This window comes from Pipra filicauda, unplaced genomic scaffold (assembly GCF_003945595.2).
Source record: "Pipra filicauda isolate LSUMZ 115617 unplaced genomic scaffold, ASM394559v2 scaffold759_size107998_pilon, whole genome shotgun sequence".
Taxonomy (NCBI): domain Eukaryota; kingdom Metazoa; phylum Chordata; class Aves; order Passeriformes; family Pipridae; genus Pipra; species Pipra filicauda.
In genome coordinates this window covers 59,371-85,114 of record NW_024104930.1, presented here as the reverse complement: position 1 = coordinate 85,114, position 25,744 = coordinate 59,371, and the positions used below count along the sequence as shown (strand labels likewise).

General features: G+C 55.1%; 2 protein-coding genes across 2 annotated transcripts; one reads left to right on the top strand and one right to left on the bottom strand.

The window, feature by feature from the left end:
- Nucleotides 1–466: 466 nt before the first annotated feature.
- Nucleotides 467–11,924, bottom strand: VAMP7 (vesicle associated membrane protein 7). Its single transcript, XM_039389661.1, has 7 exons — nt 10,965–11,924; nt 9,307–9,364; nt 8,557–8,694; nt 4,512–4,602; nt 4,160–4,227; nt 2,375–2,467; nt 467–2,167 (listed from the first exon to the last, which is right to left on the bottom strand). Exons 1-7 carry the CDS (start codon nt 11,108–11,110, stop codon nt 2,099–2,101), a joined length of 663 nt encoding a protein of 220 aa, XP_039245595.1. The 5' UTR covers nt 11,111–11,924; the 3' UTR covers nt 467–2,098.
- Nucleotides 11,925–19,075: 7,151 nt separating this feature from the next.
- Nucleotides 19,076–24,614, top strand: LOC114000847 (DNA-directed RNA polymerases I and III subunit RPAC2-like). Its single transcript, XM_027745489.2, has 5 exons — nt 19,076–19,180; nt 21,721–21,818; nt 23,322–23,398; nt 24,008–24,090; nt 24,404–24,614. Exons 1-5 carry the CDS (start codon nt 19,145–19,147, stop codon nt 24,449–24,451), a joined length of 342 nt encoding a protein of 113 aa, XP_027601290.1. The 5' UTR covers nt 19,076–19,144; the 3' UTR covers nt 24,452–24,614.
- Nucleotides 24,615–25,744: the final 1,130 nt, after the last annotated feature.

Here is a 25,744-nt window from a genome sequence, read left to right as displayed (position 1 = left end):
GGTCTCTGCAGCCTGGATGGCCGTGGAGATCCAGACCTGGATACACAGTTCCAAGCTGACCAGAGAAGCAAAAAGGTGCTGAGCTTGGATTCTGCTTGGATTCATGGGAATTTTAAATACAAATCTGATGCTGACAAACACTTGGAAGCAGCTTCAGGAGGGGAACACTGAGCACCAACCCCAGACCCATCCCACTAAGGAACTGTTCATTCAGGTTTTCTCATTCCATTTTTCCAAGCTGTTCTCACCCCCAGGGCTCTCCCTTCAGCCTCCAACATTCTCCAGCATCCTGAGCCCTGGTTGATAGCATTAAAATGCAACCAGGATAATAATCAGCAACTCAAACAGTTTCTGCAGGTTCCAAAGGAAATCCAACTCCCTCATCCTGATACACGAACCTGCTTCCAAACCCTAACAGCATTCCCGAGGTAGGTGGAAAGGCTTCCACAAAACTAAGGAGCTCTGCTTTCTGTACAGGAATTTTATTGAAATCAATCAAGTTACCTTTTGTTTTTACACTAATGCCTCAGTGCATCCTTTGAAAGGAAAGGAAGGATTTTTTTTTTTTCTTTAAAAATTGTTTGTACATAAGACAAGAAATCATGGCAATGAACAGGGTTAACACCAGGCCCCCCAAACATGCACAGCTGTACAGGGGCTGCAGGAGCTGAGGGGGGGCTTTCTCCAAGCTTTACATTCCATTTACAGGGAGAGAAGCAGGTGCCAGTGGCCTCTCTTACTGGGGGGGGGATCCAGGTCCCATCACCCTTGGTGAAGTTTGGGCCCAGCAGAACACAAATCCAAAGGAGCTGTGAGTTTAGAGAACTCTTCCTGTGGGAGCTCCAGGGTGGGTGTGACAGTGAAGGAGCAGCAGTGTCACATCACCCCCCTCCCTGTGTCACCAGGACCCCACAGCACCGACCACGTGCTCCAGCTCAGTCCCCTTCCTGTGCCACCACCCCACCCCACTTCCCTGGGATGAAGGAAGCAGATTCCTTTGGAGCCCACGTGGGGGGTGTTTCTGGTTCCTCTCTGGGACAGGAGCCCGTCAGCTCCAGGACAGAAGTGTGGATACCACTCCCCCAGGAGCCAGGCCTGGCTGGTGCTTCAGGGGAGCAGCTGGGACAGGAACAGCCCAGCTGAGCCTGCTTTTGGTTCTCAGCCTCGGGTTTGGTTTGAACTCTTCCCAGAGGAGCCCATTCCTGCCTCTGGCAGAGCCTTTCTCCCTCAGGCCTCGGAGTCCCCAGGCAGCACCTCCAGCCCTCCTCTGGCCTGTGGTTTTAGCACTCACAGCAGGAGAAGCACAAGCAGCAGCTCCCTGACACCTGATCAAGCCAGAGCAACAGATTGGCCCCCAAATTCACCCCAGCCAGTGCCAGCATTGTACTCATTCCAATCCACCCTCCAAAGAACAGCAGGAGAAATGACCTGGGAGAAAGCAGATCCGTGACTGCAGCTGGAACCATGAGCAGCCGCCTCCTTTACTGTGCCCACCCAGCCACAAACCAAGGGGGGAGATGAGGAAGAAGTGAGGATGAAGAGGCAGCCATTCCAAGTGCTGAGGTGACCCCCCAAACCTGCAGGAAAACTCCCCAGGAAAAGGGAGATTTCCCACCTCTCAGTGCACAAAGCCCCGTTCGTTTTGTTCCCACCGGGATTAGAGCCGTGACCTTCCCGTGTTGAAGCACTGAGAGCCACATGTGGCCAGATGTGCATCTCCAGGAACTGTGGAAACTCAAACCATCTCATCCCTGCCCTGTTAGTTTGGCTCAGCCCACCCCAAACCACCCTCTGGCTCCATCCTCACAGGCAGGCCAGGCCCGTTCCCCATCCGAGTGCAAAGCCACAGGGACACAGGGAAGGAAGGCATTCGTGGGGACAGGAAAAGGAACAAAGAAATCCCTTCAAGTAATCCAGCCCAGCCCACTCTGGAGGTCACAGCTCCTTCTGGGCCCCTCTGGGGTGATAAGGCAAAAAAGTCTGAAGTCCTGGAGGGATGGAGGGATGAGGAGGTGGCGGAGGTGACGGGTGAGTTATTCCATAGGTTGCTTCTTCACACTCCTGGCACTCATCTCCAAGGGCCCAGCAGCAGCTCTGGTTATTTCTGCACACAGCTGGGCCAGGCCAGCCCCCCACACACTGCTGAGAGGATGATGTAGAGGATCACCTGGGGAGGGAAAACGGGAATTCTGTAGAGAATGAGGGATTTCCATCCTTCGCTCAACTGCCACACACCCGGAAACTCCAGTTACCAACCCCCTAAAGAACTTGGCCAACACCCTCCTCCCCCTGCCTCTCCCTGCAGCAACATGTGGATCCAAGATTTTGCTGTTTTCCAGAGGCTCTCCACACTTCCCAGGTTCTCCACACTTACAATGGACACGATGATGATGACGATGGTGAGCTTGAGGTTCTTCATGCACATGGCCCGGGCGAGGTTCCTGCTGGTTGTTTTGAAAGTGACTGACTGCAAGGGAAAGGAAAACAAGGAATTCACTCCCAAAGGAAGCTGGATCCCAAGAAGAGCCAAGCTTTTCCCTACTTCCCCAGACCGTGGCAGTTTTCTCCTCCAGAGCCATTTAACTCCTGCACAAAACTGAACAGGCAGCAAGAGAAAACTCTCCCACAACTCCAGGGACAGGATAAAGTGTGTGAGTAAGTCCAGAGCCAGCTTGGAAGGATTAAACATGGAATATTCCCGGGTCTGGGGGCTGCCCACAGGGATTGGTCTATCTCAGAGTACTGGTGGGGTTCTCATCTCACTTCTGACCTTTTGGGAACTGAAGTGCTCCAAAATATTTACAGATCCACTGATCTAATCCCCAACATATTCCAGGGGTTAATTAGTGTAAATACACCTGCCAAACTGGGACAATCCGTAGGGCCACTCCTGCCAGCCAAACCCCAGGGGTGAGACGAGTCCTTCAGTGCCCAAACATTCCTCCAGAATTTGGGCCTCCTGTGTTTGACAGTGTCACAGAATGGTCTGGGTTGGAAAAGACCTTGAAGATCATCTTTTCCTAGGGACACCTTCCACTAGCCCAGGTTGCTCCAAGCCCCGTCCAACCTGGCCTTGGATACTTCCAGGGATGGGGCAGCCACAGCTTCTCTGGGCAAGCTGTTCTGGAAAGCCTGTGGTTGTCCCATTCCAAGTCTCCTCTCTGTATCCTGCAATTCCGCTCCTTCAAAATAGCTTTTGGTCACCAAACAACCCCAAACACCCCCCAGGCTGGGTCAAGGCAGGGATTCCCAGGATGCTCCTGCCCAGGGAAAGGCAGCAGTGGCTGGATCCAGCCAATCCAGCAGCTCACTCTGCTGGGAATTGCCAGTTTTCCCACAAACCACCTCCTGGGCGGAAACTGCATCCCTGTGAACTGCACTCCTGACTTAGAGCCCATTCCCAGGCTGGAGAACATCAGCCCTGGATCTCCCAGGACACTCAGGTAGGACATTCCCACTGGACACATCCCATCCCTTCATTTCCTGCATGGTTTCCAAGAACCAGCACTCCCTGGGAGAGCTCCCACGGGAACGCAGCCCAATTCCTGAAGGAATTCCAGTCCCTTTCCCTAAAGCATTCCCACCTGAGGGCCTGGCAAGGTTTGCACACCTGGGAGCTGGAGGACAATATTCCTGCTGGATAAGCTCCAGGCACCTCTCCTGCCTCTCCAAAGCACGAGGGCTTCCTGACACCTTAGAGGTCCCCACAAGATCCAGGAACTCCAGGATTGGCTTTGGAGTGTTGGATGCCACAGGAACTGGGCACTTTACCAGATAACACTGCTTTAGAATCACATTAAATTTAGGGTTTTTTTCAGTCCTCCCTCCTTTAGAAACACTCAGAGAAGCTCCAGAGTCTTCACAGACTCTTTAGGTGGAACAGCTCAGGTTGATTTTTATTTTAAACCAGCTCCACTTTCCCCTTTGTTGTATCATCACAACTGCACGGATTCACATTTTCCAGTTTATCTGGATCTTTCCCAGGCTGGGAAACAGCTGTAAGGAGGGCAGGCATAAGACACGACCCAGGGAAGGGTTCCCTGCAGGACTCCATGCTCCTGTGTCTGTCTAAGTGTCTCTGGGTGCTGGTGTCTCCCTGCCCTGCTCCCTGGGGTGCAGGAACACCATTTCCCACTTCCAGGTTCTCCCCCAGACTCACCGAATCCACGAGGTTCTCTGTTTTATCGATCAGCAGCTCCAGCTTCTCCCCTCTTTGCGCCACAAGGTCTGGAGAAAAGAGACAAAAATCCAGATTGGAAGGTAGAATCCCAGCGCAAAAAGCTGCTTCCAACACCCCACCCTAAGCCAGGAGCCCTTGGATGCAATTCCCAGCCTTCCTGGCACTGCCAGGTCTTTCAGGAGCAGCCTCCCATCACACGGGCTGTGTTTGGGGACTGAATTTGGGTCAATTCCAGCTCTCTTTTGAACAGTCAGACTTGTCAAAACCCACACTGGTGTGACACAAAGTGAAAAAGAGGCTCCAGGCAGCTCTTCCCAAGGGAAGCAGGTACCTATGTTCCGGACCATGATTCCTTTGAGTTCATCGATCTGGGCTTGTGTCTCTGCCACCTGGTCGGGGCCTTTGCTCTCCGAGTGGTATTTCTGCAACAGAGGACAGGCAGTGACAGCAGGAGCTCAAAAAGGACAGGCAGTGACAGCAGGACCTCAACTAAGAACAGGCAGTTACAGTAGGACCTCAACAAACCAACAGCCAGTGACAGCAGGACCTCAAAAAGGACAATCAGTGACAGTAGGACCTCAAAAAGGACAATCAGTGACAGCAGGACCTCAATAAACCAACAGTCAGTGACAGCAGGAGCTCAATAAAGAACAGTCAATGAGAACAGGACCTCAACAAAAACAGTCAATGAAAACAGGACCCTCAACGTTCCCCTTCAGGTCTTTAACACAAACAGAGGCAATTCGGGTCCCTGCAGAACAGCACGGACAGAAAGGGGAGTTTTCAACCCACCCAAGGCGTTTATCAGTGGGTGGAAGACCAAAATCTGGCTTTTTCAGCCATTTACAGATCTCCCCCCCCTCTGCTCCCACACTGGTGCCCAGAGGGCCCAGAAGTGACAGTCCCCTTTGGAAGTGGAAGCAACTGGCAGCACGGAAGGGAAGTTAAGGCAGGAGGCAGGAGCTGTGGTTCCCTGTCAGGGGTCCCAGCCCCACTCCTCAGCTCAGAACTATTTCTGAAGGCAACACACTTTGATGAGCTTCTCTAGAGCACATCGAGGGGGCCCTGCAATCCCAGGGGACAGCAGGGATCCATCTCCACAGGCGGCCTCAGAGGGGGATCCAGGGAAGGTGAGGAGTGCCTGTGGACTGGGAATGTTGAAGGTGGCCAGTTGGAGTGTCCCAACAGGAGCAGGATACAGGAGCAGCCAAGGGCCAGCCCACGGCCTGGACCCACCCAGGAGGATCTCCCAGCTCACCTGCCAAGAGCTTTGCTGCTCTCCAGCCCCTCTGGTGTGTTCCCTGTTGCACCACTCCTGTCAGCCCTGCCCCTTCGTTCCCTTGGGAAGTGCCAGTGACTCCAGTTCCCCCAGTTGGGACCCCAGTGATCCCCTGGCGCCTGCCCAGCTCGGGGGGGTGGGAGCAGCACGAGCCAACCCCCAGCTTAGAGGAGCCTCAGGCTTTGCAGAACCCCAGGAGGGAAACCAAGGGCCAGTGGCATCAGGGAACTGAGTCCTGCTCTTCCTGCATGGATTTTATGTCCCTGATCCCATCACAGCTGCTCTGCTCCATGATCACCCACCTGGCTGCTTCAATCCCAGTTTTCTTCTGGACAGGAGTTTAACTGAAATCCATATCTGACAGAGTCTAACACTGCCAGCACCCACCTGGTGCTGGTGGGCACAGCACCCAAATCCAACAGCTCCTCTGGAACTGCCCCAGTGGAGTTTTGGGAGAAGGTGCAGACTGGCCCACTATCAAAGCCAGTCACTGGCTGGACTGGAAGCACAGCCCCCCTTCCCAGGATTATGTGTGTGCTGCCCTTGAGCTGGAGTGGGATCTCTGCCTCCCACCAGTGACAGGGATCACCTGGAAAACATCCCTGCTCCTGCACCGAGGACAGGGCAGCCAGGCTGCCAGCCTGGAGCAGGGAGGGAAGAGCTCTGCCAGCACTGAACTGCTCTTGCCTGAGGCCTGGACTCCATCCATATGCAGGAGCTGAGGCAGGCAGCTCCTCTCGAGCTTTAGGGACCTGGAAAAGCTGGGATTTTAGGGGAATATCAGCTCCAAAAACTGCCTGGCTCTTCCGATAAGGCAACTCATTAAACTTATTCCAGCCCCGAGCAGCTTACAAAGTGCTGAGCCAGCACTTTGTGTAGGTTCAGTCCTCACATGTCAGAGCCTGGTGGAGAAGGAAAACTCCATCCCATCACCCACAGGAAGTTAATCTCGTTTATTATGCACTGGCATTGTCGTTCCTTGCTCCTGAAATGAACTCCTGGGACTCTCCAAACCCCCTTCCCCACTCACTGTGGGCACCCACACGTGGCTCCTGTCCCAAATTCCAGGACAAACTTCAAGCAGCAGCAGTGCAAGGGCAAATCCTCCCTTTACCTTCCCTCACCTCAGGGTCCTGCTTCCCCCTGCACCTCAACACGAACTGGGAGTGGGTCAGAATTCCTACACTGAGAAGCCAGAGCTCTTCCCCTCCTCCTGCACCTGCAACACCCCCAAATCTGGCACTTCCCAGAGATCAGAAGAGCCAAGGCCTCCATGGAGAACAGCAGCACCAACACCCTCCCCAGGCAGAGCAGAGCACTGAGAACTCCCACCCCACAGCCCCGGGTGGACAAGCCCTGAAAGCCAACATTCCAAGGACATCTTGGCTTTAATTCAAGGGAGATCCCCCCCCCCCAAAAAAAAGCCCCACAAACAACCCCAAACCAGGTTATCCAGTTGTTTGTAGTCAATTAAGGGCTCTTAAGAGTCTTCAAAGGGAGATCCAAAGCCTTTCCTTGCAGCCCTGCAGCCTGAGGGTTTGTGCACTAATAACATTATTGATCTGCAGTCACCAAGCAGTTCTTTATTCCTTCTCCATCTTCCAGCTGGCTCCACTCATTTCACTTGCTATTATTCCCTGTAGGAATTCCCTGTCCTTCCCCCAGCCCTTGCTGGGGGTGCTGGGAGAGCAGCTCTGCAGCCCAAATCCCAGGGAAAAGCCCAAACTGCACCATTCCCTTTACAGGAAGCTCACGTTTTAAGAGCAGCCCAATCCCAAACCCAAAAAACTGCTTTACCCCCTCCCTCTCCCCCACAAAATCCCCACTGCAGCAGCACAGGGTGTTTGCAGAGCCTGGTTATCCAGCAAGGGAAGGCAAGTTAATCAGAAGACAATTAACTGATTGCTCTGGGAAATGCATCTGGTTCTAGGAGGGAGATGCAAACCTTCCTTCAAATGCTGCTGGGAATAAAAGAGATAAAACAACCCAATTAATTCCACCCTCTCCTGTGTGGCACCTCAAACACACAAATCCAAACCCACAGCAAGCCAAGAGCTCTCCCAAAAACAGGCTGGACATCAAGGCTCTGCCAGAGCCCAGCACAGAACTCCCACACTCCAAGAGAGAAGTGAACTCCAACTCCACCTTTCCTTCCAGGAGTCCAAGAACAGCCCCAGAGTTGCCAAAAAAGTCCTCTGAAACCTGGGAATTTCTATGGAAGGAGACTGACAGTGTTCTGCCCGTGCAGGATCCAGGCTGGAGCCACGGCAGGGGAGCAGCTCCCCCTGCCAGCACCACAGTGTTCCACAGACTGGGAATGCAGCAGCCTGAACTTCATCCCGGCTCAGGGGGGGAGGGATGCTCCCCTCACCCTTTTCATTTTGGGGTTGGAAGCATCCCAGGCAAATCTCAACTCAGGGACCTGTCACAGGTTATTTATCCTGCTCTTGAACCTCCTTCCTTCCATTCCTCCTGCGCTGGGAATGGAAACCCTCGGAGCCTCAGTGCAAGCTGGAGAGTTCACCACAGTCCTGCACCTGGTGTAACCCAAGCCCAGCTCTCTTTGCTCCTGAAAAGGCCACAGTGCCACCAGCAAACACCCTGTCACACTCCAGCAGCCACTGGAATTGCTGGGAAGGGAAGGGGAAGGAAGGAAAAGGGAAGGGAAAAGGGAAAAGGGAAAAGGGAAAAGGGAAAAGGGAAAAGGGAAAAGGGAAAAGGGAAAAGGGAAAAGGGAAAAGGGAAAAGGGAAAAGGGAAAAGGGAAAAGGGAAAAGGGAAAGGCAGTCAGGGATCAGCAGACACTCAAGTTCTGAAGCTGAGCAGCAAAGGAGTACCACACCTTTGTCCTGCTCTCAGTGACAGCCACGTTCCCTTGCACTGGGTGGTAACTGGAACCAGCCTGGACATTTCCAGTGTTCCCATTAAGCTCTGATCTCCTGATCCAAACAGTTCCTCCATCCCCAGTTGCCCCCTGAACTGTGGGGAGCACAGCCCACTGCCCGGCTCCACACGCAGTTCCCAGGGAGCAAACCCAAGGAGAATTCCTGGGGCAGGTCTGGCTTGCCAGGGAAGTGCCCTGGAGCCACAGGGCTCACCAGCTGTGCTGCCAGGACACTGGAGAACTCGCTGTTCATGGCGTAGGGAAGGGCTGTCTGGGCTCGGGAGCCGTACGTGGTCTGGAACCGCTTCTTGATCTCGTTCAGGAACGTGAAGGCTCGGGAGCGTTCAAAGTCCTGGGAGAGAGAGCAGAGACACCAGGAATGACAGCGTGCACAGAGCCACTCACAGAGAGACCGTAACTCCCAGTCCTAACTGGTGTGTCTGTGTGTGGCACTGGCATTGGGCTGCTTATCCCAGGGCTTGGAAGAGCAGCCACAGCGCTCTTCTATTACCACTCAGTGATCCCACTGTGAATTCTCCCTGCCTTGTTTCCAGGCTGCATTCCCAGCCTGGATATCCACAGTTCTAGCTCAGTGCCTGGCACCTTCCTGCAGTGAGGGAGAAGTTTTGGCTTCAGCACTTCCAGGCACTGACAACTGAACCGGTCCCTGCACCCCCATCCCACTGCCCTGGCACTGCTGGGAGAGGGACCAGGAAAACCAAGGACTTCACCTCAAAACTACCAACTCACAGGCAGTGGGAGGTGTCCCTGATGATTTTTCAGGTCCCTTCCAGCCCAAACCATTCTGTGAGTCTACAACTGGAGTTCCAGGCTTAGACATCAGAGCTGCAACCAGTGGGAATGAGAACACGAGCATTTTCCATGGGGGAAAAGGCACCTCAGACCAGCACCCACTAAAAACTGACAGCTGGATTCCCAGACCTGCTGGGAACAAAATACTCACATCATCTGTGATGCAGAGGTAAATAATCCTGTCCTGGCAGATGTAGTGGAACAGGTAACTGCAGAGAATTGAAAAGAAGGAAAAAAAAAAAAAAAAAGATCATTTGGAGCTGCCACAGGACTCACTTTCTAGAAGACACTGCTGCCTGTGGGGCCTCCAGGGGCTGGGGAAGGAGACATTTGTGCATTCCCAAAAGTTTCCCCCCAGGAAGCACTTGGAACCTCTTACAAACTCCAGAATAAAGCAAATTAATTCTTCTGCAAAGCCTTGCCTTGTCCAGCTCCAAGGGTACAGCTCAGGAGCTCCACACTCAGGTTTTGTCTTGTAACATTAAGACAAGGCCAAAATAAGCTTTAGGAGTGGGCTAGAACTGCCCTGAGGGTCTGTTTCCATGAAAAGATAAAAAAAATCCTGGCATATCCACAACTGTCCTGCAAGGAGTGAGGTGCAGCTTGTCTGACACCACCTTGCAGGCTTCCCCAGTGACTCCTAGAAGAATCCAAACAGCAGAGACAGAATTCCTGATGGCTGGTTTTCCCTGGAGAGTATAAAAAACACACAGAAGTTCTTCTTAAAAACAAACAGAACCCATTAAATGAGTTTGAGGAGTTCAAAGGAACTCGAGGTTTTTTTCCTGTTTCAGAAGAAGAGAAATTCTCTTAGAAAGACATCAGAGAATTTTGTGGCCAGGCTGGGAATGTGGCAAGGCAGAGGATCCCTGGAACACTCCAGACAGGAGGAACAAACAGCTCCTTGTGCTCATTGTAGCTTCCCAGCTTTCCTGTTCTGCCCAGTTCTCTCTAAAAATGCACTGCAGCCCTCCTCAAACTCAGCTTTTTAGTTGGTTGAACAGCATTTGAGGCAAAGTTATTGCTTTTCACTCCCAGGAAATAACTGTATCCTTAAAGTTACAACAGGAAAGAAAAGATGCAGCGGCCAAGGTGTGTCAGAGCCCTGGGCTTCCTCAAAAATATCTCCCACAGGGACTTGTTCGGGCTCCCAAACCAGGAAAGGATGAGGGAATATTATCCCAACCCTCACCCTGAATCCTCAGGCAGCCAGAGCAGCTCCAACACACCAGCCTGGGCAGCAGAGAGGATCCTGCCCTGCTGCCCATCCCAAAAAAAGGGCTGAAATGGGGCCTCTAAAGTTGTTTTTTCCACAGTTGTTTTAGTTTGTTTGCCACAGTGGTTTTAGTTTTCTCCCCAGCACACGGACTCACCTACTTCACGGGTGCAATAAGTCTCAGGTGATGAACCATCTAACCCCAAAGGCTGTTCAGAGAGCTGGAAAAATCCTGGGAAAACCCTTCTGGATTTGTGGCAGCTCAGGCTGACTCCAACGATCTGCCAGCACCACTCCTCCTAAAGCCCCCAGGACCCACAAGTGATCCCCCACGTCCAAGCTTCAGAAAAGCCAGGGAAAGATTCCCTAAGCCACACTCCAAAGGTCCCCCAGCTGGGCACGCTCCAGCTCACTTTGGAGTTGTACCAAACCAGAAAAGCTTGACTGTGTATCAACTGCTTGAGCCAAACTTAAATCCTGGCTATGCTGCACGGGAATTTGGGACAGCAGAAGCCCACAGGATTACAGGAAAACAACCCCAAACACAGCCAGTTTATCCCTGTCCTCCTGCCAGCCCCCCGGGGGTCACTCACCTGCCGTGGGAATAGGTGAGTTTGTTGTTCTCCGAGGGGATCTTGGCCAGGATCTGCTCCGTCACCTCCAGGAAGTTCCCCCCACACCAGGCGTGCTTGGCCAGGATGGTGGTGCCCCTCGCCACGACAGCAAACAGGATGGCCATGGCTTCCCACTGCTGGGAACACAACCACTGGCATGAGCTCCGGGACAGCAGGAACACAACCACTGGGATGAGCTCCAGGACACCAGGAACACAACCACTGGCATGAGCTCCAGGACAGCAGGACCACGGAGTTCTCCCACCTCTCCTTTCAAAACTCCAACGATCTCTAGGAAATTCCTGCTCACCACCGTGGCCTGCACTCAGTGATCCCACTGGGAATCCTCCCTGCCTTGTTCCCACCTGGATTTCTACCTGTTGGTGCTATTTTTTATTTTTTTTATTTTTTTTTTTATTTCTCTTCAACTGCCCCTTGAGTTTTTTCTTGCTGATCCTGCAGTTTTTTCTCGTGACCGGCACGAAGGAAGTGACGGTCCCACAGCTCCTGACACAGCCCAAAGCTCCCCCTCCCCGCAGGGGGGCTGCCCAGGGGTGAGGCCTGAGCTCTGACTGCTCCCAAACTCCAAAATCACTGCTCAGAGTCCCACCAGAACACGGGGGGGACCCTGCACACACCCAGCTGGTGCTGCCTCGGGGTTCCTGTGGAAGCAGAGCTGCCCTTCTCAGAGCAGGCAGAACTTCTGCAAACTCAGGACTTGTCCTCAGCAACATGGGATTTCTCCAAGCCAACATTCCTGCCCATGGATCCAGCTGGACAGGTCCCACAGTGCAGGTGTATGAGGGCCAGGAGGCTGGGAAGGAGAGAGGGTTGTGTGGAGACCTCAGAGCTCCTCCCAGTACCTGAGGAGCTCCAAGGGAGCTGGAGAGGGACTGGGCATCAGGGCCTGGAGTGACAGGACAAGGGGGAACAGCTTCCCACTGCCAGAGGGCAGGGTTAGATGGGATACTGGGAGGGAATTCTTCTCTGGGAGGGTGGGGAGGCCCTGGCACAGGTTGCCCAGAGAAGCTGTGGCTGCTCCATCCCTGGAAGTGTCCAAGGCCAGATTGGACGGGGCTTGGAGCAACCTGGGCCAGTGGAAGGTGTCCCTGCCCATGGCAGGGGGTGGCACTGGATGGGCTTTAATATCCCTTCCAACCCAAACCATTCCATGATTCCATATGTCTCTCCAGAGCTGGAAAAACATCCCTGCTGGCACGGAAAGGGACACACTTAATCAGCTCGAGTATCATCACATTAATCTACTGTGAGCCCCCAGATTTAACACATGAAACCACATGTCAGAGCACAGCTGTGACAGCTGCTCCACTCAGCCCACACACCCATAAGCCTCTTTTCTGCCTGGGAAAGACTTAGGATGACCTTTGACCCTGCAAAACCCCCAAATCTTATTTTTCACTTTGCACTTCCCTGTTTGTTGCCTGCTTTGATTTGCGTCTAGAAACGTGTCTGGAAACATGTGTGTCTAGAAACACCTTCACACACCTATTTCAAGGCATCCAAGGAGTTGGGACCTCTCTAGGAAGAGAGACTGGAGGGAAGGGGTGGTTTGTCTTCAGGCTCTGAGGAGCACAGGCCAGACTTTCCATCCCCCTGGCACTGCCTGACGTGACTTATTGACCTCTTCTGGCTCAGGGGTGGGTCCTACCCAGGCCTGTCCAAGCAGATCTGCCCTGGAGAGTTGATGTTTCCACGTGAACTGCTGCCCCAGGGGCAGAGGGGGTGGAGGAACACACCAATTAATGAGGGTCAGCCTTCAATTAGTGAGGTGCAACCACCCCCCACCCCGGGGGTCTCACTTGGGCAGTCTGAGCTTCCCAGAGCCAGGCCTGGCCAGCAGCAACCAGGTGATCTCCCTCCCAAACCTCCCACAGGCTGGAGCTCAGCATTGGAAGGGGAAAGGAATAAACTCCTGGATTTACTCAGAGAACAGAGTCCATGGATAAGCCACAACCAGCTGGGAGCACAGAGGTGATCCCAGCCAGCACTGCCAAAGGGAATACTCATGGAATGCTCTGGGTTGGAAGGGACCTTAAAGATACCATCCAGTTCTACCCCATGGCAGGGACACCTTCCACTAGCCCAGGCTGCTCCAACCTGGCCTTGGACGCTTCCAGGGATCCAGGGGCAGCCACAGCTTCCCTGGGCAACCTGTGCCAGGGCCTCCCCACCCTCCCAGCCAGGAATTCCTTCCCAATATCCCATCTAACCCCGACAGTAAATGCCAGTAAAAAGAGGTGACAAACAGTCAGGTTTGGGTTTGTTCCCTCCCACAGTCCCACTGCCCTCTGACATCCAGCCTGGCAGAACCACTGACAAACATCTTTTCTCTGTAAGATCTTCAAGGACAGTCGTGCTTATCATGGTCCATTAAACATCCACATCCACCTGAAGATGGCTGTGGAGGTAACAGGACCTGGAAAAGCAAGGGAACAGCTTTCCCCTGACACACTTCCTAAGGAAACTCCTCAGCACAAAGATATCCAAGGAGAAAGAATATAAAGCAGGGAAGAAAGTGGTGATCACTCACTGCCTGCAACAGATATGGAAACAAAGGTCAAGAACAGGTTCCAGCAGAGGCAAGTTCTTCACACAACACATCCCCTGAAGAGTTCCCACAGGTTATCAGGGAGGAAAAGTGTTCACATGAGGCCAGAAAAAACAGTTGATGGAGGAAAAGAATCACCATCAAACAAATATCACCCTGGAGCAGAATTTATCACGAGTTTCTCCTGTTCTTCCACTGCCCCCAGCCAGAGCTGGTCTGACTCCACACAGCCAGAACAGACATTCACTGACTCCACAAGCTCAGGACTGGTTTTTTTTCCAGGGAAAAATACTTGAAGAGGAAGTAATACCTTCAAGCAGCAAAGCAGGTGACCCCCCAAGTCAGACCCGGGGTCCAGCTGGGGTTGGGGCTCTCACAGGACTCTGCTCCTCACTGCTCTTCTCATACATGGAACAATTAAGAGTTGATTAAGCAAAGGCCTGTGAAATTCCAGTGCTCCCAGTTTACAGCCAGGGCCTTCAAGGAGTTCACAAACCCACTGCCAACATCTCTTGCAACGCTGGAACTACCAAGAACATCCCATGACAGGCAGAGCCAAGTCACTGCAAAGCCTCTTAGAAAACATAACCCCTCCCTGAGCCCACCTGCCAGAGCATTCCAGCTACCCCAAATTCCTAATTCCTTCCAGAAATCTGCCCTGGAAGAGCTCCCAGGCTGAGTGACCTGCACACTCCCAACCCATGCAGGGGGGGTGAGCAGCCCTGAGCTCTGACATCCTGCCACCTTTGGCACTGCCAGCCTGGCCTTTGGGCTGGGGTCATTTCTAAGCCTGTCTTAAGTTGGTTTGCTGATTGCACTAGGGCAGGAAAAGCAGATCCCAGGGATATTTTGCTGACCTGTCAGCTCTTCAAACCAGGGGGGTGCAGACACTGGAGAGTGAGGGTCACCAAGAAGTGCTCCAAGGCAAGGCTCACCTACCCCTAGTTAAGCATGAGTAAGTTACTAATCACAAGTCCACCCCCTCCACAGACCTAAAGAGACCAAAAGTTCAACCTGATGCTCACAATATTATTTAAGACAGGAGCATTTTGAGCTGAAAAAAAGAGCCAAAGGGGAGATTACTCAGAGTTGACACATAAAAAGGAATAAGCAACTCTTTGGAAACCTTCCTGCAGGAACCTCCACCTGAAGAAGCTGTGACAGAGGACGAGGCAAAAACCAGACCCAACGAGTTTACAAGGATGAAACAAAACTAAACCTCAGAAAAATCATGTTAAATGCTGCTCACAGCCCAGAGAAAGGCAGCAACACAGCCAGGGAAGCTGTGGCTGCCCCAGCCCTGGAAACGTCCATGGCCAGGTTGGAGCAACCTGGGCTGGTGGAAGGTGTCCCTGCCCATGGCAGGGGGTGGAATGAGATGGGGTTTAAAGCCCCTTCCAACCCAAACCACTCTGGGATTCTGGGATTGGGATCTGGTACCGAGCAAGGATTAACTGTCACCACACAGCTGGGCCTGGTTTCTGCTGATCACAGACCTCGGCTCCCTCCTGTCTGACCAGGCCACAGAGAGCACATTTTCCCAGCCAAAAAGCAACAACTGTGGCCCAAAAAATAATAAGTTCAACTGTCCTGGCCTTCAGGAGAGATTCTGTACAAGCTTAAACTCAAGCTTTGATTTATCCAGAGGACACAAACTGCACTTTGTTCCAGCTTCCACTTCACTCCACACCTGAGCTCTGCAGGTGCCACCAATCCCAGTTTTGCCAACAAGGAAGAACACAAGCCAGGGAATTTGTGACCAGTTACAGCAGCAGCAGCACTAAGGAACCTGAGGGAATTCCCTGCCCAGTCCTGTCCCTCTGGATCCACCAGGACACAGAGGCTTTGGCCAGGCCAGGCTGCACCAGGCCCATGGTGCAACCCCAGGTCACAGCCTGGAACCACAAACACCACTAAGCCTCTTGAGCAATCAGGTGACTGCCCAGCACCAGGAAAGGCACGTCTGCCCGCTGCAGCCACCCAGCAGGGCTGGCATAAAGGAGCAGTTGTCCAAGGAAACACAGCCCCAAAGCCTCCCCCTGTCACACACACCACGAGAGACCTCAGGGCTGCAGAGCCCAGAGAGCAGAGGGAAACCTTAACTCCCAGAGCAGGGCAGCTGAGGGATTATAAAGTGAGTTAGACAACTGCCACACGTCTCCACTCAGTTAATATTGGATATTTGCAGGACTCACCCCAGTGAGGTGACACTCAGTGTCACTGTAGGATCCCACAATCCTCAATTCCCGGGATTCCCTCACCTTACTCAGGAGACAACAGCCCTTGCTCTGCCATGACAAAGCCCCCAGTTAGAGCAGAAGGGGCCTAAATGAAGTAGAACAGATGAACAAGGAGCATTTTTCTCCCTGAGCAGCATCTCCCCAGCCCTGTAACACTCGTGTTACTCCTGTTAGTACCACAAACCTGTCAGAGACATCCCTCCCCAGTGGTTACAAAAGTCAGGAATGAAATCCATTAAAATCCACCCCTTTGCAGAACTGTTTTCTGTTTAAACTCACTATATTAAATGGCTGGAAGTAGCCAAGACCAAACCTTCCCAAAAGAAAAACTCACTTGGGAGATACCAGGTGGGCCTGGCATGGAAAGGCTCCAAACGAGGAGGGAAGGGAGAAAAAGGATGCACTCCTCAGGCCCCCAGAAAACACCACAGATCCAAAGAGCCCCTCAGCAGGGCCAGGAGGGATTGGCAGCTCTCAGGGAGTCAAGAACCACAGACTCCCAGACTGGTTTGGGTTGGAAGGGACTTTAAAACCCATCTCGTTCCACCCCTGCCATGGGCAGGGGCACCTCCCACCAGCCCAGGTTGCTCCAGGCCCCGTCCAGCCTGGCCTTGGACACTCCCAGGGATGGGGCAGCCACAGCTTCTCTGGGAAATCCATTCCAGCACCTCACCACCCTCCCAGGGAAGAACTCCTACTGTAAGGGCACAGAAAAACCAGAACATCAGCAACAGGGGGGCCGTGGGGTCGATCTCTTGTTTCCAAGTGCCTCTCCCGGCCCAGAAGATTCCCAGCCTGTGCCAGGAGGGCACTGCCTGCATTTCCAGAAATCCTCTTACAGAAGGCAAAGGGCATCCATCACGTTGGTGCTGGTCTGAAGCCTGAAAGGGAGGTGTTGCAACCCTGGGAGTTGCAAACTGCCCGAGTGCAATAAAGGAGCCGTTTGAGCCCGGTGAGCTCAGCAGAAACCAGCCCAGGCTTCCCTTCCGCCTCTCCTGGGCAGCTGGAAATCGTTATTTCCTTAAAGGAACAGTCCCTGTGGGTGTTCTGCTCGTTTGAAGCCCAAGAAACGTGACATTTGTGCCCAAGCTTATCCCAAGCTCTGCACACGGAGTTTACTTCAGGCTCCCTTGCTGCATCCGTACGGAGAGAAACGAATCCGGTTTCATTTTCCAGGCCCGGAAATGAAACCTTTCCCGGAAGGTTTGGAAAGGGATAAAGACACAGAACACGATGGCAATGGAACGAGCAGCTCTCTGGAGAGGTACCACAGACCCCCCAGAGCAGGGAATGGGAATCAGGGAATCGCTGGGGTTGGAAAAGCCCTCCAAGTGGTGCCAGCACAACTGGGATTATCAGTCGATTAATTCAATAATTTAACCACCCAGTGGAACATCCCTGACACACTCCGCTCCCAGTCACGCCAGTAACACCAGTAATACACCAGTAACACCAATAACACACCAGTAACACCAATAACACACTAGTTACACCCCAGCAACATGCCAGTTAACAGTCCAGTAATACACCAGCAACATCCCAGCTACACCAATAACACATCACTTATACCCCAGTAACACCAGTCACACACCAGTTACACACCAGTAACATGCCAATAACACCAGTAACATACCAGTGACACTCCAGTAACACCAGTAACATGCAAGTTACACCCCAGTAACACTCCAGCAGCACACCAGCAACACACCAGTTATACACCAGTTACAGCACTAACACCCCACTTACACCCCAGTAACACCCCCATAACACTCCAGTGACACACCAGTTATACCAGTAACATCGATAACACACCACTTACACCCCAGTAACACACCAGTAACACACCAATGACACCAGTGACACACCAATGACACCAGTGACACTCCAGTAACACCAACAACACGCCACTTACACCCCAGTAACACACGTTACACACCAGTTACAGTAATAACACACCATTTACACCCCAGTAACACTCCAGTGACACTCCAGTGACACTCCAGTGACACTCCAGTGACACACCAATAATACACCAGCTACACATCAGTAACGCATCAACGACAACACTGACACTCCAGTTACACCAGTAACACCCCAGTGACACCAGTGACACACCACTTACATCCCAGTAACACTCCAGTGACACACCAGTGACACGCCAGTTACATCCCAGTAAACATGCCCGTAACACTCCAGTGACACACCAGCAACACCAGCGACACGCCAGTTACATCCCAGTAACACCACAGTGACACACCAGTAACACCCCAGTAACACCAATAACACGCCGCTTACACCCCAGTAACACTCCAGTGACACACCAGTAACACCAGCGACACGCCAGTTACATCCCAGTAACACCAATAACACCCCAGTAACACCAATAACACGCCGCTTACACCCCAGTAACACCCCGGTAAGACGCCGGTCACACGTCCGTGGCACCCCAGTGCCCCCCCAGTGCCCCCCAGTGCCCCCGCACCCCCGCCCGCCCCGCCCGCTCCCATCCCCGGTCGCTCCGAGGCCTCCGCCCGCTCCAGCACCGAGCGCAGCCCGGGCGGGGACCCGGGCCGGGCCCCGCAGCCCCCGCTCCCCCCGTGTCCCCCCGGTCCCTCCCGCTCCCTCCCCGCTCCCCCCGTGTCCCCCCGCTCCCTCCCGGTCCCCCCCGTGTCCCCCCGTGTCCCCCCCTGTCCCCGCTCCGCTCCCCCCGTGTCCCCCCGGTCCCTCCCGCTCCCTCCCCGCTCCCCCCGTGTCCCCCCGCTCCCTCCCGGTCCCCCCCGTGTCCCCCCGTGTCCCCCCCTGTCCCCGCTCCGCTCCCCCCGTGTCCCCCCGTTTTTTGTCTGTTTGTCCCCCCGCCTCCCCCCCGTTTCCCCCCCGTTTGTCCCGCTCCGCTCCCCCCGTTCCCCCCCTGTCCCGCTCGCTCCCCCCGCCTTCCCCCCGTTGTCCCCCCCGCTCCCCCGTTTTTTTGTCCCCCCCCTGTCCCCGCCTCCCGCTCCCCCCGTTTCCCCCCCGTTGTCCCCCGCTCCCCCCGTTCCCCCCGTTCCCCCCCCGTGTCCCCGCTCCGCTCCCCGTTCCCCCCCTGTCCCCGCTCCGCTCCTCCCGTTGTTCCCCCCGCTCCCCCGTTCCCCCCCGTGTCCCCCCGCTCCCCCCGTTCCCCCCGTGTCCCCGCTCCGCTCCCCCCGTGTCCCCCCGCTCCCTCCCGTTCCCCCCCGTGTCCCCGCTCCGCTCCCCCCGCTCACCGGCGCTCCCGGGGCCGCCCCCGCGCTCCGGCCCCGCCCGGGCCCGGCCCGACGCGTTTCCGCTGCCGGCGGGGCCGCGGGGCCGCCGGGACCTGCAGTCCCGTCACGGGCATGGCCGGGAGCGGCGACAGGACCGCCCTGGAGACCGTGAGAGGGGCCGGGAACGGGGCTCTGAGCGCCCCGGGGGCAGCGGGGAGCGGGGGGGATCGGGGTCTGCCGGCGGGGAACGAGCGAGGGGCGGCCCCGTGTTGTGTTGGGTGTCGGGGAGGTCTCCTCGTGGGAAGGGTTATCCGGCCTGGCGGGGGTGGAGTCCCCGGCCCTGGGGGGATTTAACAGCCCTGTGGATGTGGCACTCGGGGACACGGGTCGGTCGTGGCCCTGGCAGTGCTGGGGGATGGTTGGACTCGATGGTATTGCAGGGCTTTTCCAGCCTAAATGATCCCGTGGTTCCACGATTCTGTGCTTCCCGAGCCCGGCTTAGTGGCAGGACACTATCCCATGATTCCCAAGCCTGGCTTAGTGCAGGACACTCTCCCATGATTCCCAGGCTTGCCTTAGTGCAGGACGCTCTCCCATGATTCCTAAGCCTGGCTTAGTGCAGGACACTCTCCCATGATTCCCAAGCCTGGCTTAGTGCAGGACACTCTCCCATGATTCCCAAGCCTGCCTTAGTGCAGGACGCTCTCCCATGATTCCCAAGCCTGGCTTAGTGCAGGACACTCTCCCATGATTCCCAAGCCTGCCTTAGTGCAGGACGCTCTCCCATGATTCCTAAGCCTGGCTTAGTGGTGGGACATTCTCTCATGATTCCCAAGCCTGCCTTAGTGCAGGACACTCTCCCATGATTCCCAAGCCTGGCTTAGTGCAGGACACTGTCCCATGATTCCCAAGCCTGGCTTAGTGCAGGACACTCTCCCATGATTCCCAAGCCTGGCTTAGTGCAGGACACTGTCCCATGATTCCCAGGCCTGGCTTAGTGCAGGACACTCTCCCATGATTCCCAAGCCTGGCTTAGTGCAGGACACTCTCCCATGATTCCACGATTCTGTGATTCCCAAGCCTGGCTCAGTGGCAGGGCACCCTCACGAGGGGCGTTGTGGCATCGCTGTCGGGACAGATGGTGACAGTGGGGGTGGCTCCAAGGGACACCCAGCTCGCAGGTCACATCCCGGGGCTGGTGCTTCATCCCAGCAGTGGGAAACAGCCCAGATCCCTGGGCAAACCGCTCCCCCTGCCCCACAGCCTTCCCTCTCGGCCCCGTGTCCAAACCCCCCCAGGTGTCACCCCCAGAGACCCCACAGCCCCCACGGCCCAGCCCGTGGCACCGCTGGGTTTTCCCGGGAGTGGAGCAGCCGCTCCATCACCGTGTCCGTGGGCAGCAGGGACAGAGCTGAGGAGAGCGAGTGGTGTCACCTGGGACAGGAGGGACAGCAAGGAACGCACCTTCTGGCTGAACCTCTTGAAGTTCAGGTGTTTGAGGTTGTCCTGTGGGGGACAGGAGCAGATGGAGGCCAGGACTGAGCTATTTTCAAACTAGTTCAGACCAATATTTTATCCAGCAAGGTGTTTTTTTAAAGGTGTGACACCAGGTTGCCCTGGTGTCCTCTCTGTCACCTGCTGCAGGTGGCCGAGCCCCTGGTAGCATTTTTAGGACCCATTTTTAGGCACTGGCTGGCACCACCCAGCTGAGGGGCTGCAGTGACACAGTGACACTGGCACAGACTTGTGGAATTCCCTGAAGGAATCTGCCCTTCGGGGAATGTGTTGGTTTTCCATGGAAGCCTCTGACAACAGCAGTGCCAGGGGTGAAACACCTGCCTGCAGGGAGCAGGGGCTTGGTGAGGAGCAGGGAAGCTCCTGGTCCTGCTGAGATCAGGAATTGTACCTGAGGACTTCTCCCACGTAAAGAGTGACAAGGCAAGAGGAAATGGCCCCAAGCTGTGCCAGGGGAGGTTCGTCAGGAGGGACATCAGGAGGAATTTCTTCCTGGAAAGGGTGGTCGGGCATTGGAAGGGGCTGCCCAGGGAAGTAGTGGAGTGCCCGTGCCCTGGCACTCAGTGCTCTGGGCTGGGGGACAAGGTGGGGATCGGGCAGAGGTTGGACTGGATGATCCTGGAGGGCTTTTCCAACCTCAGTGAGTCTGGGATTCTGTGACTCTCCACAGGAAAGAGGAGAGAGAACCGTGTGGAGCAGGTTCAGCACAATGTGTTCCCTGCTCTGGGTGCTCACACTGTGCTCAGGAGGCAGGGACAGGGTGCTGCTCTTTGTTTGGATCTGGGATCAGATCTCCCTGCTGACAGGCAGCATTCCTCCCTGGGAATCTTTGCCTGTCCCTCTCATTCCTGGGTAGCCCTGGGATGTGATTCCTGGGATCACATCACCCTGAGCAGTCATTCCCAGCTCCTTTCCACCCTGGATCCTGAAGCTGCAGCTTTCTTTGGGCTCCTCCTCTCTCCTAGGCAGGGGAGGGATGCACAGGTGTCCTGACTGGGGAGAGGTGGAATTCTGAAGCTTTCCCTCCTCTGTGAAGGTGTTTTGGTCCCACGGCAGCACCGGAGCCACAGAGGTGGCTCAGGCAGACCCAGAACCCTCTGGTGAAGCTGAGCACAGGAGCTGATCCTTTGCCCTTTGGGTGTTCCTGACCTCGGGGGGGCCTTACAGCATCTCTTCTTTCCCGTTGGTGACAGATCCAGGCGGATGGGACAGATGGGAATTGTGTCACCTTCGTGCTGCACGATGAGGATCACACCCTGGGCAACTCCCTGCGCTACATGGTCATGAAGAAGTGAGCGGAGCCTCTGACAGGGCTGAGGGAACCTCTGTGCCCTGCCCTGGCCTTCTCCTCGCTGATCCACACCTCAGCTGTTGCTGGAAGGAGGCAAATGATCCCAAATCCCTGTGCACACCTGTCAGAGCCTTTATGTCCCACATGGAGCTCTGCTCCCACCTCCTGCCTCTCCTCACAGGATTAATCTTTTCTTTGGACTGGGTCAGGAACCCGAGAGCACCAGGAGGCCTTAGTGGGCCTGACCGGGCTCCACCCACACTCTCCCTTGACCAGGAGCCCCAGTTAAGCTCAGCTCAAGGTTTTCAGTCCTTCTTGAGCTGTTGGAGGAGTAACTGGGTCTCCAGCCCAGCCTGTGCTGGGTCATGGACTCCATTTGTTGCCCACACTTGGGTTGGAAGGGATCTTAAAGCCCAGCCCCTGCCATGGGCAGGGACACCTTCCACTAGCCCAGGTTGCTCCAAGCTCCATCCAGCCTGGCCTTGGACACTTCCAGGGATCCAGGGGCAGCCACAGCTTCTCTGGGCAACCTGTGCCAGTCCCTCCCCACCCTCACAGGGAAGAATTCCTTCCCAATATCCCATCTATCCCTGCCCTCTGGCAGTGGGAAGCCATTCCCCCTTGTCCTGTCCCTCCATCCCTTGTCCCCAGTCCCTCTCCAGCTCTCCTGGAGCCCCTTTAGTCCCTGCAAGGGGCTCTCAGCTCTCCCTGGAGCCTTCTCTTCTCCAGGGGAACCCCCCCAGCTCTCCCAGCCTGGCTCCAGAGCAGAGGGGCTCCAGCACTTGGAGCAGTTCCGTAGGCTCCTCTGGACTCCTCCAGCAGCTCCATGTGTTTCCTGTGCTGAGGATCCCAGAGTTGGGATGGCCAGACAGGTCCCCCCTGGTTCCTTAATGTCATCACCCTGGGCAGGGCTGGGGGTTGGTGAAGAGCTGCTGGCAAAACCTCACAACAGTTGCAGGAGGGAGTCCAAGGCACCATCTCAGACAGCAGTTGCTTTGCAGTGTCATGTCAGTCCTTCTGAGAAATCTCTGTGCCAAGACCAACAGCTGCTGGCAGGAAAGGGGCTCTTCTTTTTGCTGGGGGGCCCAAATATCTCCCACCCCTCTCAGCTGCTGGAGCAGAGGCACCTCAGTAACTCCTGCACTGCCCTGGGCCCATCAGCCTCTTTTTCTGCAGCAGCTTTGGGTACAGTGAGGCTTCCAAGCATCCAGGATTCCCTGTTTGGGCTCTGCAGGGCTGCCCCTGCACTGGTTGTGGTGCCAGGATGGTGCCTACAGGGTGCCACCCAGGTCTTTGCCCTGCAGAGCTCCAGCTGCAGCTCGGGGACAGATGGGGGGGGTGAAGGTTCCACAAGTGGTTTCCTCTCAGCAAATCCCTCCCATAAAACCCTAAATCACGGTAGAAATATCCCAAGGTCCAGCAGGTCTTGGCTCCAACTTCCCTGAGCTTTGCTGTGGGGTGGCCTGGCTTTCACTGCTCCCTCTCCTCTCTCCCCTCCCGCAGCCCTGACGTGGAGTTCTGTGGCTACTGCATCACACACCCCTCAGAGAGCAAGATCAACTTCAGGATCCAGACCAGAGGTAGGGCTGGGGGCTGTTCCTGCATGGCTGGGCTCCTTTTTTCATGGAATTCCCCCCTGCTCATGCCAGCTTCCCAGAAGGACTCATTTAAGCAAAGCAAAGCCCTTTTCCCTCCCCTCTGCAGTGCTGTGCCCCATGGCTGAGCCTGAGGCTGCTCCCAGCGGGATGCTCCAGCTCCTGTTCCCAGCTGGAGCGGGAAGCAGCTCCCCTGGCTGGCAGCAGGCTCTGGCACAGGGAGCTCAGCCTGGGTGGGCAGCAGGAGGGGAGGTGAGTGGGCACACACCCAGGGGGGAGGTGGGAACTGCCCAGGGAGAGGCCACCAGCCCTTGGGAGCCCCCTCAGTGTCCCTAACCCGGCTTTTGGAGCCCCCTCAGTGCCCCTGACCCAGCTTTTGGAGCCCCCTCAGTGCCCCTGACCCAGCTTTTGGAGCCCCCTCAGTGCCCCTGACCCAGCTTTTGGAGCCCCCCCTTTTGGAGCCCCCTCAGTGCCCCTGACCCAGCTTTTGGAGCCCCCTCAGTGCCCCTGACCCAGCTTTTGGAGCCCCCTCAGTGCCCCTGACCCAGCTTTTGGAGCCCCCTCAGTGCCCCTGACCCAGCTCCCTTCCCACAGGGGCCCTTCCAGCCGTGGAGCCGTTCCGGAAGGGGCTCAATGACCTGATGGCTGTTTGCCAGCACGTGCTCAGCACCTTTGAGGTGAGACCATTCCTGAGGAGCTCAGGAGCCTTTTCCATCTCTCGGCCCTGTGTCTGTCCCCAAGAGGCCTGTGCTGGAGGCGCCTTTGCCATGAAAACCTGATGGTTTCCTTGGGCATCCTCCGCCTGGCTTCCTTTCCCTTGGAGTGATTGTGAAAATCAGGCACTTCCAAAAGTACCTGGAGCTCTGTCAGAGCTTCCCAGCCTTTCCAGGCTCCGGGCAGAGAAGTCCCAGCACTGCAGGGTGGTGGCACTGGGCTGCACGAGTCACCCAGGGACGTGCTGCTGACTTTGGTCCTGTGCTCTTGTTGCAGAGGAGCATGAAGGAGTACAGGGCACAGAGGGAGGAGGAGATGCAGTAGCCTTTGGAGATGGCACGGATGTCCCCCTGGATGTCCCCCTGGATGTGTGTGACGTCCGTGTGTTGAATTCCCTGGGTCCAAACTGGTTCTTTTTGGTTGTTTCTTTCACGGCTTTGATGCAAACTGTGTTTTCTCTATGAATAAAGTTTATTAATTTAGATGCTGCAGAGGTGACACTGAATTCTGCTCAGCACAGGTGTGGAAAGCCACAGAATCGTGGAATGGCTTGGGTTGGAAGGGATCTTAAAGCTCATCCAGTTCCCCCCCCTGCCATGGGACACCTTCCACTAGCCCAGGTTGCTCCAAGCCCCATCCAGCCTGACCTTGGACACTTCCAGGGATTCAGGGGCAGCCACAGCTTCTCTGGGCAACCTGTGCCAGGGCCTCACCTCCCTCCCAGGGTAGAATTCCTTCCCAATATCCCACCAAACCCTGCCCTGTCAGTATGAAGCCATTCCCCCTTGTCCTGTCTCTACACACCCTGATAAAAAGGATGGAGAGAAGGCAGTTCTGTCACTCTCCCATCATATTTCTTCCCCTCTCCAAGTGTTTTTGCTGTTTTCTTCCCAGGATTTCCAGGTCAGAGGTGCAGAATCAGGTGCACAGAACAAGTCTGAGCCCTCAGGGAGCCAAGGGGCTCAAATCAAGCTTTAGAGGGTGTAATGGGGTGTGAAATCACAGGGCTTTGAGGGCTTGGGACCCTTTCTGGGTTGCTCAGCACGTGGAGGAGGGACAAGGCTCATCCCAAAGGAACCTGCTGCCACTCAAGGAAGTATTTAAGGGACTTTGCAGCCCCCCTGCTGCTCAGTACCAGAGGTTTTCCTTTCAAACACCACCGTGTTTTATTAGGAACGTATGGAGGAGGGAGAGGCAGGAAGGGAAAGGTCAGGTTTTCTCTATAAAATCACTCCGTCAAACAGGAATTGGCAAAGTGGGTCTTTGCTGGCAGGTTTGTGCTGGGGTTGTGCCAAGGGGCCAGCTGAACCTTGGGTTTCCTAATCCAGCTCCTTTTCCTGTGGGATTGCTGCCAGGGATCCATCCTGCCCCTGCCAGCGTGGTCCCACGTAACAGTGGGAGTTGAAATCACAGACTCCATTTGCCTGGAAATGTGGACAAATACAGAAATACACAGAATTCTGATCTTTTTATAAGCAGAATCATTAAAAAATACCCTTTCACTAAGGTGTCTGAGCTGGAACATCTCAGTCTTTATCAATTTTCTCTTTTGACTTCATTTTTCCACCAACAAATGCAGCCAGAGCCCAACAGCAGCACTGCAACACAGACAGAAAT

Excerpts from the sequence above, each read along its gene's own strand:
- LOC114000847 (XM_027745489.2), top strand. The coding sequence starts at position 19,145 with ATGGCCGGGAGCGGCGACAGGACCGCCCTGGAGACC. Across the intron at positions 23,399-24,007 it reads CTTCAGGATCCAGACCAGAG|GGGCCCTTCCAGCCGTGGAG; the intron begins GTAGGGCTGGGG and ends CCCTTCCCACAG. Across the intron at positions 24,091-24,403 it reads ACGTGCTCAGCACCTTTGAG|AGGAGCATGAAGGAGTACAG; the intron begins GTGAGACCATTC and ends CTCTTGTTGCAG.
- VAMP7 (XM_039389661.1), bottom strand. The coding sequence starts at position 11,110 with ATGGCCATCCTGTTTGCTGTCGTGGCGAGGGGCACCACCATCCTGGCC. Across the intron at positions 9,365-10,964 it reads CTCACCTATTCCCACGGCAG|TTACCTGTTCCACTACATCT; the intron begins GTGAGTGACCCC and ends AATTCTCTGCAG. Across the intron at positions 8,695-9,306 it reads ACCTCTGCATCACAGATGAT|GACTTTGAACGCTCCCGAGC; the intron begins GTGAGTATTTTG and ends TCTCTCTCCCAG.